At 44.7% G+C, this 13,024-nt stretch overlaps 1 protein-coding gene across 2 annotated transcripts in view; it reads left to right on the forward strand.

The window, feature by feature from the left end:
• The first annotated feature begins 200 nt into the window (after positions 1 to 200).
• The window catches only part of SYN1 (synapsin I), a 62,072-nt gene continuing 49,248 nt past the window's right edge, over positions 201 to 13,024 (forward strand). The window contains exon 1 of one of the 2 annotated variants that reach the window (XM_056128678.1): positions 201 to 790. In XM_056128678.1, coding sequence (XP_055984653.1) covers positions 414 to 790 — 377 coding nt within the window. In that variant the 5' untranslated portion in view covers positions 201 to 413. The remainder of the gene's footprint in view (positions 791 to 13,024) is intronic. The other variant, XM_056128677.1, reaches the window with a different exon arrangement.

Consider the following 13,024-nt stretch of genomic DNA (forward strand, 5'->3'; position numbering starts at 1 on the left):
GAGCTGGGGGAAGGGAACCAGGATGCGGCGTGGCGCGTGCGCACTGCAGCCTTCAGCACAGCGGACAGCGCCTTCGCCCCCGCCAGATAGAGCGCGCCACCGCCAGCAGAGCACTGAAGGCGCGCTGACGTCACTGGCCGTTGCTCCGCAAACTCCCCTTCCAAGTCTCCTTGGTCGCGTCCGCGCCGCCGCCGGCCCAGTCAGACCGCACCATGCAGGGCGCAAGATAGGGGGGACCGGGCGCGACCATCCTCGCTGCGGCGGCGGCGACTCCGCTCTGCCTCAGTCTGCAGCGGGCAGCCGGAGAGTAGCATCGTGCCCGAGAGCACCGCTGGGCTCCTGGGCCCCGCGCGGTCCGCCCCCGCGGCTTCAGACCAGACTGCTCCGAAGACCCCTTGCTCCACGCCGCAGCCATGAACTACCTGCGGCGCCGCCTGTCGGACAGCAACTTCATGGCCAATCTGCCAAATGGGTACATGACAGACCTGCAGCGCCCTCAGCCGCCCCCGCCGCCGCCCTCTGCCCCCAGCCCCGGAGCCACGCCCGGTCCCGCGACCGGCTCTGCGGAGAGGGCCTCCGTGGCTGCCCCTGTGGCCTCCCCGGCCGCCCCTAGCCCTAGCTCCTCTGGGGGCGGTGGCTTCTTCTCATCGCTGTCCAACGCGGTCAAGCAGACCACAGCGGCGGCCGCCGCCACCTTCAGCGAGCAGGTGGGCGGAGGCTCTGGGGGCGCAGGCCGCGGGGGTGCCGCCGCCAAGGTGCTGCTGGTCATCGATGAGCCCCACACGGACTGGTAAGCGTTTACCATGGACGTCTTCCTGTGTGCTCAGAACGTAGCCGCTCTCCCAAACCCTCTTCCTTTAAATAATTTTCTGGGTGCTTCCTGTGTGCCCCGCCCTTGCCCCCCCACCTCCCGTGGTTCCCAGTCCTGTCCTCCTTCTCTCCCGCTTTTGATCCATACAGGGGAAATTATCTGGCACATGTTGTTTACGTCCTTGTCCAAAGCTTTCGTTTTATTACCTGTGAGCCTTCCAGCACATAATGCCTCCTCTCAACCCTCACCCCAAAGGCCTTGTCCTCCAGATATCTCATAAGCATTTATCAAGTTCCTGCAGTGTGCCTCATCAGGGAGCCCTTCCCCAGGGCCTTTGGCTTCCATGAATGTTGTGAAAATTTCATTGATAGCTTGATTTGTGTATTGTGCCTCTATAATCCTTGCCCTAAGGTCTTCTAACAGCTTGTGACCATGTATCAAGAATATGCAGTGTGCCCCACCCCAATCCTCTCAACGACCTTTTAAACTATCAAGCAAACACTGAGTGTCTGCTGTACATCCCACCTCAGCATATCCGCCAAAGCAATGTCTTTCATGAATCCTGTGAGCCTTTATTTGAATGCCTTCTAGACGCCACCTACCCCTACCCCAAGGGCTTATTTCTCCAAAGAATCTAGGAAGTATGTTTGAAGTGCCATCCCTAAGCCCCTTTCTCAAGCATATAATTTTCCCCAAATGAGTTCCATGAGCATTTTTGAACCTTCTCTGTGTGACTCATCTTCAGACTGCCTCCCTGGAATCCTTTTCCTACGATGCATCTAGAAAGCATGTATTGATCGCCTCCTAAAGGATTTTGCATTTGTATAAATACCTCCCACTTTTGAGATATTTTTCTTTAAAAAAAATTTCCTTTGGTGAACCCAAATGTCATTTATTAATTGCCTGCTCAGTGAGCGTTCCCTAAAGGCTCTTCCACCCCAGTGTATTCAGCAAGCATTTATTGTCTGATCTTTACCCTCTCCGCTGATTTTTTGGCCCCAATGCCTTTATCACCAGTGGCTTCAATCTGCGTGGGTTCACTTTCTGCATGACCCAAACGTAGACACTCCATGAAAGTCTTTGCCTTTAATTAATACAGTGATCAGAAATCCAACATTTCCTGTGTGCACCATTTGAATCAAAGACCTTTCCTTTATAATCAGTCCTTGGAGCATTTTTGGAGCACCGGCTGTATACCTGGCTCTGTATCTTTCCACAAAGCCTTTCCTCGTGCAAATGGATAATCAAAAGTACATATATCAATTTTTTTGCATCCCTGTTGCCCTTCCACCAAAGACTTTTCCTCTGAAGGATCCAGTTGTTGTATGTCCATCCCTAGCGCCCCTCCCCATTGACCTTTTCTTTTAGTGAACATTTATTCATGCCTTCCAAGTTCTCAATTCTAATTATCTTTGCCCATAAGCCTTTTCCTGAAGGTTTCCTGTGAGCCATGGGTTCCGCAAGCATTTATGGAATGCCTTCTGTGTGCACTGTGACCATACCTCCTCCCCAAAGATCTTTTTTCTCTTTTCAGTACCAGGTATGGAACAGAGAGCCTCACAACACAAGGCAAGCGTTCTACTGCTGAACAACGTCTTTGGCTCCCCAAACCCCCAAATTCCTTTATTCTAATAGAACTATTAAGAATAGTTGAAGTGTTGCCTGAGCCACTTACTTCACATGTGAGTGCCTTGGGTTCCATCCCTGGCATCACCAAGACTGATTCTTGACTGCGGAGCCAGGAGTAAGCCTCGAGCACCACCAGATGTCATTCATGTATATGTATCACTATCACTGTCTATCACTATCACTGTCCTCCTATTGTTCATCTATCTGCTCGAGCAGGCCCAGTAACGTCTCCATTATGAAACTTGTTGTTACTGTGTTTGGCATATCGAATACGTCACGGGGAGCTTGCCAGGCTTTGTCGTGAGGGCGAGATACTCTCAGTAGCTTGCTGGGCTCTCTGAGAGGGGCAGAGGAATCGAACCTGGGCTGACCAGGTCAGCCGCATGCAAGGCAAACGCCCTACCTGCTGCTGCTATTGCTCCAGTCACATGTATATTTATATCTGTATATTATATATACATATGTTTTCCACACCTGGTTTATACATATATATATATATATATATATATATATATATATATGAAGTGGTGCCTGGTGTGTGTAGGGAGAACACCCTCCTTCACTACCTGTAGGAGAATCTGCGCCAATAGTGATATATCTCTCTAGGCACTTTTCCTTTGAGAAATACAGAGCCCAGTTTGTGAAGGTTACCACTTTTTACACTCCCTTCAGTGCCACTAGGATTTCCTCTTCCAATCTTAAATCCCTACTCCAAAGGATTTGGAGTAGGGATTTCTTCTGTTTAATCCAGTAAGCATTTGTGAGTATCTATTATATAATATGAACTTTTTTTTTCAGGTAAGTGTAATAGGTATCTTTTTCCAGTCAGGAAGTTTGAAATTCCAAAATTTACTTCAGCCCAAACTTACTTAGTATCAGCTATTTTGTGGGGGCCTTGGGGTCACAACTGGCAGTACTCGGAGATTACTCCTGACTTTGCACTTAGGAATCACTCCTAATGGTTGTTGAGGGACCATTTTGGATGCTGGCGATCAAACCCAGGTCAGCTGCGTGAAAGGCAAGCACCCTACTCTCTGAACTATCACTACGGCACTTAAGTATCAGCTCGTTACTGGCTGTATAACCCCTCCAAACAGAAGCCATTACCCAGCAGCCTTCATCTCCATTTAGAACATTTATTGATTCCAGAAAAATTTATTGCATTGTTTCCATGTGTGAGGCATTTATTAATCACTTCTATATAGTGGAAAGAGCCCTTACTTCAATTTTTCTTCCCTGCAGTCCCATCTGCCATGTGGATTCTCCCATTTTCAAAGGTGTAATTGTTTAATGAGTACTTATTGTGTACTTTAAGAATTTAATATTTAAAGCCTTCCTTCACCCCCCTCTTTTATCCCTAATTTCCTATTCAAACAGTCTACATCCTACCTTTCACTCTACACAATCGAGAAATCTCTTAATGTGTACCTGCTCTAATCTGTGCACCAACTGTATTCATCACCTGTTTGGTCCCTGTCTCCCTAACTTCCTTTCACCCCCAATGAATCTGAAATTTATTCAACAACATTTTACTGTAGTGTGTTCAAACAACCACCTTCTTCTTTTCTCCATAAATCCATAAAATATTTGTTGAACATATGCTATATAATTTCTTCAGCAATGCTCACATTCCTGACAAATTTCCTTACATAGAAGGCATCTTCCAGGCTAAGTTGCTTCATTGAAGTCAGTAAGCCTTAATTAAGCCTTTGCTGTATAGTGCTAATCACCTTGCTTTAGACATCCCATCTCCATTCCAACTCTCCAGGCAGGTTCTTTGCTGCTTTTTAAATCCCTTAATTCATCCAGTATTTTAGTTATTTGCAGAATACTGACAAGATAAGAATCTTTCCAAGTCACAACTCTACTGTTTTCCATCTTTCCTTCTAATGTGTACAGCAAGCACTTATTGAGCCCCTTGCTAAATTCAGTGAAAGGTTCTTCTCATCTCCTTATGATCCCAGAATCTCCTCTTTATCTCAGAAGCTGCTCTAGACTTTTCTCTCAAGTCCATATAGAAAAGGATTATGTAGTGTCTTTTATAGTCAGGTGCGATGAACAAAAATGGAGAGCCCATGTTTACCAGCCTCAGTGCAGGGAACAGAGATCTTTGCATCATTAATTTGCAGATATTCAGAATCATGCAAACTTCAGGAATTTGGGCCTCAAATAAGGGTGTTGTGCGAAGTCTATAATGGAATGTACAACTGAATAAAATCTAGCGTGTCTCTCACCAAATTTGGCAACTCATTCCTTCTTGGCTACCAAATCTTCTATGGTTTAAAATGGTAGATTATGAATTGAGTTTTTATTTCCTCTTTTTAGAGGTAATGCATTCAATGTTTTTCAAACTGTGGGCCACTTATTGGGTCGTGGCCAGAATGCCATTTTCTTCTTGAAGTAAGGTAAATGAAGAGAGAAATGAACAGAGTATATTGTACATAGTAAATAGAATTTTATCTAGAAAACGGTTTCTTCTATAATAAATATAATAATGTTCACTGTCTGTTATATTGGCTGATTCTAACACATTTGTATATAATTGTTTTATGTTATATATTACATAGATGTGTAATATTTTTAATTCATGAAATATAATAGGAAATATCAGCTTCCATGTAAGGGTGATTATTTACTGAAACTCATTCTAATTGTGTATATATATTTACTTATATGCATTCTACTACATATTCCAGATACAGATACATAATATGTAATGTGCAGTATAGTACATGTTACATATTATGTAAGACACATAGTACATTTGCTTATAGCATATGTGTCTTATATAACATTACATATATTGAATGGGTATTATATAAATATGTGAATCGTGGATTATATAAACTATATTTCTTATTGTGGATTCTTTTCTTAGACTTCTTCTTAGACTTCCCTGGAAGCAGACCCTGAAACTCTGAGATTTGTGTTCAGATTTCTTGGGAGAGCTCTTGAGAACAGCACCTGTTTTGGGGGAGGAGTGGGAGAAGCAAATTTTGGCAAAGAGAAAGGGTGAGCTATGATGCAGCCACAACTAAAGCCTCAGCCAATCCTCTGGGGAGTGCTGGAGCAGGAATGACCCCCCTTTGACATTGTACCAGTTGAGGTCAGGCTTTTGTATTCCTGCTTAATCATTGATTTCAGGTTGACCCTTTGGGAAGACAAATGCCTACTTCAGTGGACAGTTGTCAAAGAGGGAAAGCACTATGTACCTTCAGCAGTAGATATACTTCAGCTGTAGATATTCCCAGAAATGGGATCTGAAGATCTGAAGGAGAGCACCGAGGATCCAGTGAAACCCACAGGGCCCCCTTTGTACTGCTTTAATTTACTTGCTTCCTAGAGTAAATTCACTTTATCTGGTAATAGCAGGGTTAGTGGGACCTAACCTACAACCTCTTGCATTGTAGATATGTCTCAACTGACTCTGTTGATTTAAATGCCATAAATTACATTCATAATCTCATTCCTCTATTATTTATTTAAATTATCAATTTTACCACCCTCTACCAGTAACTGTTGGTCTCAGTGGCTTATCTGGTGAATGATCCATTTAGTGACCGCTGAGCTCTTGGTCTTCTGACCCTTCTCAGACTGTGGCTTTGCCTGTTTCATTTGCTGTCACAATTGAGCAAAGAGAACCAATGATGATCACCATTACTTCAAACATAGTCTTCCTTCTCCTCACTGTGTAACACTGTCCCTATCTCCTGATGATCAGGACCAGACACCCCTGCTGAGACAACGACTCCTCTTCATGTTCACTGGCATGTAAAACCTGAAGTGTTTGGGTGGCAGACCAGCTTATGCAATGGAATCTTGCTTTGTTCCCAAATGGCAGTGCTTCTCCTTAGACAAACAGGACCTATAACCTTGCTGAGCCCTGAGAGAACAGGAAAACTCATTCGAAAACTGGGTCACTGAGATTGATGGTGAGCAGGGCCACTCCCATTTTCACTTTTGAGCTCCTAGGCCCATCTTCTGCTCCTAGGAACTCAAACCGTTGATTTAGGGTGTATATCATGTTTTGAAGGATGGTGCCCTATTCTTTCACTCCATAACCTCCAATCTGGGATTACAACTGTGCTGCACCAAGTTGTTCCATCACTGTGAGATTAGCAGCTTCTTGGTGCTGTGGTTTGGAATGTGATTAGTAGACTTCATGGTGATGGGTCATTTTCTGCACCTGCTTTACTGAAAAATTATCCGTGGGTTGGTGGTATGGTGTTATACAGGATCCCATACCAGTGGATTAAATGTTTTGCAGCCTTAGACAGTGAGGCTGGTTAAGGACCTGAAGTCAGGAAAGACAAAACCATATTTAGAATTTCCAGAGTGAATCATGATTCTTTCCAGTGTGAAAGAGGTCGAATAAAGGCAGCCTGACACAAAGTGGCAAGTAGGTCTTCTTGACGAATGGTACTGTGTTATCCATTACTGACTTCCCACTGCTGACATCACTAGCTTGGTCTCTGTTGCTGCAGATTGGGGGGTTAGCAGTAATGCTGTAGGAACCATATATAACCTCTAGCTTTGCTACTCATGTTCTCTCTTTTACGTGTCTGTATGTTTGCACTGGGGTAGCTGATTTGAGAGACTGGCTGACATCATCTGGCTGACTCATTCCATCTACCTGGTTGTTTCGTGCCACTTCCATCGTGGATGCTGACTAGTGGGTGTTAGCACAAAATATAAAAATATTCACTCCTCACGTTTTGCCCACCTCCATATGTCTACCCACATTTCTCTGTCCCAGATCTCTTGTCTTCGTCTTCCATGGTTTTTCCCTCAAGGCTTTTGATCAGTCAGCTAAGCCATTCCCCACCGTCCAGCACCAAATGAATATATATTCTAATCATGGGTCACTTCTCTTTACATACCAAGTCAATGATCAGATTTACTGCCCAAAACTCTGTCCAACAGGAGTCTTTCAAGTCCACCCATACAGTACAGTTGTGTAACCATGCACCAAACCAAATTACTTGTGATATACCAAAAAACCCCACCCAACTTAGGTATTTTTCCCTTCATTCACCAGTTGAAGAGTCACCTTTAGTTCTGTACAGAGAGAGGCAACAGTGTGGGTGACGTGGGCACCTGGGCTTCCTGCTGAGGCAACTTGCTTGACCTTGCATGGACATGATCCTGACTGCTGTACCCATGTGACTTTGTTACTTGGCAAACCTGGCAGTACCCAGCTTGTAATGTGCACTTTTGGGTTCATAGTCACTTGATGTCTCATGGTCAAATATTTTGACTCACTCAGGGCCCAGTACTACACCAGGATTTGTTTCTCAAAAGGTATATAATTCTCTGCTGTAGGTGACATAACCTTGCTCTGAAAACCCAAGGTAGGGTTTTTCCCATGACTAACACTGCCAATATTATAGGACTTATTGGATTATATGACTTGAGTGGAAGAATTGCTTACGTCACAGACTATACCTACTGTAGAACCTTTTTCTACTCTGGCCCCCATCCAGACCTGGCAGTCTTATGTGTCACCTTAAATATGGGTGAGAACATTTGAAGGTGTGGAATATGCTGCCTCCAGAATCTGAAGAATCCTGGGGCCAGAGAGATAGTACAGCCAGTAGGGTTGCACGCAGCCAACCTGGGTTTGATCCCCAGTATCCTTATGGTTCCCTGAGCACCACTGCTGGGTATGGTCCTCTCCTCCAAAACAACAATAACAAAAAAGAATCTGAAGTTTATCAGGCGTTGTGCTTTTGTTTACATGGTGGAATATGTAAAACAAAATACTTTGCCACATTCTTTGGAGAAGTTGTCTTATCACACACCCAGACTACTTATCCCTAAAGACTTTTTGTTGTTTTTGGACGACACCTGGCAATGCACAGGGTTTACTCCTGGCTCCGAGCTCAGGGATCACCTCTGTGGGTTTGGAGGAACATAGGGTGCCAGGTCAGCCATGTGCAAAGCAAGCACCTTACTTGCTATACTATCTTCTGGCCCCACGATTTTACTAATGTGGCAGATTCCTGAACTTTGTAGTGTTTATCACCCACCATATGGAGTGCACAATTTTTAAACTTTATTATTATTACTTATTATTTTTGGGGGTCACACCCAGTGTGGGATTACTCCTAGCTCTGTGCTCAGGGATCACTACTGGTGTCTTGGGGACCATATGTGGTAATAAGTATCGAACCCGGTCAACTGTATGTAAGGCAAGAGACCTACTTGCTATTCCATTGCGACAGCCCCTGAATGCATGATTCTTAGCAAGGCAATGTGCTAACCATGTCTTACTTATCTTGCATAATCAGTATGGTATAATCAGTCTAGTAGTACAGTGTAAAATTCTGTGTCCTGATGCTCTATGTCTTTTTAAACTATGACACATGGGAGAAAGATAGAGTTCTGTGGGAAGACCATCTACAAGTATTGTTGCCAGTCCTATATTTCTGATCCTATTTTCTGAGAAAAAATAGAAAAGAATGCATTCACTAACTTCTCATACTGGGTGCTTTTAATTTGCTCTAGCAGTGACTGCATGTCCAGTACAACAGCTTCAAACCGTTGAGCAATTATTTGGTTTAACTTGAAGGATTCTACACACATTCTCCAGAATCTATCCAGTATCCTCATTGGCTGGACTATTTAATTCAATAGAACTCTGATTGCACTAACAGCCCTAAATTCTTGAGATCTTCCAGGGTGCCATTAATCATCATAACCTATGGGATAGATAGAATATAGCCATTTACTTATTGTTTTGATTGGGAAGGAAGGGGTTTAATTTCAGAGGATCCATTTGGAATTTGCCAGCCCATAAGATCTTACCTCCCAGGTCAAGGAGCACATGCAGGTGTTCTGACAGTTACAGGTATCTGTTCCAATCATATTCACTTTTTTATGTAGGAGTACTGTTATTTATTCAGCCACTGATTAGCTGATTGAATTGTGCATGAGCTCCACCTTACCTTTTTTTTCATTTTTTATACTTTTATTTATTGAATCACCATGAGAGCAGTTACAAAGCTTTCAGGTCTAAGTCTCGGTCATACAATGAAACACATGTACCTTCACCAGTGCCCATTCTCCACCCCCAATAACCCCAGTATACCCCCATCCCAAACCCTCCCCCTACCTGTGGGGCAGATGATTTCTACATTACTCTCTCTCTACTTTGATCACATTCAATATTTTGACACCAGACCCACCATTATTATTTGAGATTTTACCCCAACACTCAGATCTGCTGAAAAGGCAACAGTAGACAATTTGTTTTCTAATGCTGGTTATGAATAACATATGATGTTGCGTGGCTGCAGTAGTGACCGTGCGATTTTGAAATTCCGAAATTTTAACACTTAAGTCTGGAGGGATTTCTGCCAAAACCTGCTGGGTTCTGAGATTTGCTCCTGAGTCTCTGGGATCATGGCCGTTAAGCAGCTTGAGCAGAAGCCAGAAAGGCCGTTCGAGGGTGATGACTTGGGGTCTCATTGGGGTGGGGAGGACAGGACCGGCTCCACCCCCATTCCATGAGGCCCAAAATGTCTCGTCACTGCAGGCCCAAACCTGGCTGTCCAATGGCCTCTGGAGGATGGCGGCCACAGAGCCACCAAGGGGGAGCAGGCGGAGTGACAACACCCTTTCCCCCCTGGGGTGGCCCGGTGACAGTAACCTGTGGGGTCTGGATGCATTTCTGCCAAAAAGCCACTGGGTTTCGAGATTTGTTTCTGAGTCTCTGGGGTCATGGCCATTCAGCAGCTTGATCAGGAGCCAGAGAGGCTGTTCATGGGCGATGACTTGGGGTCTCGTTGGGACGGGGAGGACAATACCGGCTCCATCCCCATCCCGTGAGGCTCAACAAGTTTCGACACTGTGGGCCCAAGCCTGACTGTCCAATGGCCTCTGGAGGATGATGGCCACCGAGCCACCAAGGGGGAGCAGGCGAGTGACAACACTCTTTCCCCACTGGGGTGGCCCGGTGACAGTAACCTACTGTGGGGTCCGGACGCATTTTTGCCAAAAGCCACTGGGTTTTGAGATTGGAGCGATAGCACAGCAGTAGGGCATTCACCTTGCGTGCAGCTGGCCTGGCCGAGCCGGGTTCAATTCCTCCGCCCCTCTCGGAGAGCCTGGCAAGCTACCGAGAGTATCTCGCCCGCACAACAAAGCCTGGCAAGCTCCCCGTGACGTATTCAATATGCCAAACACAGTAACAACAAGTCTCATGATGGAGATGTTACTGGGCCCGCTCGAGCAAATCGATGAATAACGGGAGGACCATGACCATGACATCTCTGGGATCATGGCCATTAAGCAGCTTGATCAGGAGCCAGAGAGGCCGTTCGTGGGTGATGACTTGGGGTCTCGTTTGGGTGGGGAGGACAGGAACAGCTCCTCCCCCATCCTATGAGGCCCTGCGTGTCTCGTCACTGCGGATCCAAACCTGACTCTCCAGTGGCCTCTGGAGGATGGCGGCCACTGGGCTGCCAGGGCGAACAGGCTAAGGCACAAAACCTATTCCCACCTAGAGTGGCCCAGCACTGGTAACCTACTGCAGGGACCGGACGCATTTCTTCCAAAAGCCGCTGGGTTTCGAAATTTGTTTCTGAGTCTCTGGGATCATGACTGTTAAGCAGTTCAGTCAGGAACCAGAGAGGCCATACCTCCAATTATTTTGTTGAGCCAGAGGTGGTTTGTTGGTGTGTCTCCCACATACCTAACTTTTGGCAGTTCACTTTCTTGGTAAACTTGGTCCCAAGTTGTTCGGGTCTGACCAAAGGCACAGCAGCAATTTTGGGGTATCTGGAAGTCTGAAGGCGCCATCAGGCTGCTGATGCACTCGCCTTACAGGTACAGATTGACCTGCTGGCGGCACCATACCCCCACATATTCACTTTTGAACTGGGAAAGTCATCCTGGAAAATCTGTGGACCAGTGTACCTACTGTAACATGAACCAGGACTTCATTTATTAACTTCTTGCTTTTGCTTCTCAACCTACCTGTAACCACTCTTGCCAGCATATTTCTTATTGATTTTTCAAGTTATATATATCCCCATGAGCCTTGCCATAGAACATGGTCTTCCTGTGGCTTTCCAGATGTAAGCAATATATCTGCTGTAAAACCTGTCTGCTTCTTTCAGCTCTTTGATACTTTCCTCCATTTGTCATGAGAGTTCTGGCATTTCTGCTTAATTTAGAGCAGCACATTGTTTTTTCTAAGTTTCCATGAGTCATCCCAGCAGTGTGTCAGCATCAGCACTTAGGGTCATTGCCAGAATTTTAAGTTCTATATCCTGGGATAGTGCTCTAATTTCATGCTTCACCTTCTTGATACATTGTCTTCAGCATCCAGTTTCATGGATATTTTCATGTATACTTTCCTCTCTGTGTGCATGCATCTATATATATATGTATATGTATATATATACATATACATATATATATATATATATATATATGAGAGAGAACACTCCAGTTGCTTCTGATGATTCTGTATGTCATTCCTCCGGCCTACCTTTGCTAACTTAGACTCTCTCTAGTCATGTTGTCCTAGGATTTGACTCTGATATTCATCTGGTCACTGAAAGGGAAAAAGGTGATAGGTTCTGAAAAGGACAAGTGTTATCTTATAAGGCACCTTGTTTTTTCAAAACATCTTCCTTATATTCAGGTAGAGAGAAGTCCTATATTCCATTATAACAAGGAGGAATAAGTTACTTCTGCAGACTCAGTAGGTTCAGGTTCATCTGTATGTTCATAATGTTCTATGCATCTTCCGAGACAGGTTCCACATATTTTCTATTAGGGCCCTAAGCATGGCCCTAATAATTTTCATGTTTCAAGCATGAAAATTCAACCTTCTCTGATGCTTGACTATAATTGCAATGAAATCCTGATCCTAATCCTTCCCTCTGTCTATCCTCTGCTTGTAGGTGATTTACTTAATGGCAATCAGGGAAGTTCTCTGGCTTTCTCACTTTGCCTAGAATTGGTGGCTTATCACCCCTAGGTTATATCTTCAGATAACTGATGGCATTTAGTGAATAGGGTCTCAAATCTGGCTACCATTTCCCTCATACCTTTTAAGTACCAGTGATATGTCGTGCATTCCTTTCTACCAATATGTCATTATAATCCGCTGTCAGTAAAAGTTACTTCTGCTCCAAAAAACCTTCACTGTAATTCTCCCACTTAGGAGAGTAAACTGCCCATCACATCTTTTCCCACTACAGATGTCTCCAGCGTCACGGGATCTGCTAGATCATATGGCTCATGTCACATTCCACTTGCATTCTGGCCCAGACCTGCTTCAGAGCCTTGAATTGATGTAACATGTCATAGACTATCTGAGTCCATCTTCTACCAAGGATGGCTGCTCAGTTCCCATTAACTGCTGAGTCACTCAGCTTCAGAATTGCATTAAAATCTTTTTGTTGTTGTTGGTAATCTTACTTCTCTGACCTATTGTGGTTTTGTTGGTTTTGTTTTGTTTTGGTTTTGGGCCACACCCAGTGGTTCTCAGAGCTTACTACTGGCTCTGTGCTCAGAGCTCACTCCTAAAGGAGCTCAGGGGATCATATAGGGAGCCAGGGATCAAAACCA

The sequence above is a fragment of the Sorex fumeus genome, unplaced genomic scaffold, assembly GCF_029834395.1.
Source record: "Sorex fumeus unplaced genomic scaffold, SorFum_2.1 ptg000065l, whole genome shotgun sequence".
Taxonomy (NCBI): domain Eukaryota; kingdom Metazoa; phylum Chordata; class Mammalia; order Eulipotyphla; family Soricidae; genus Sorex; species Sorex fumeus.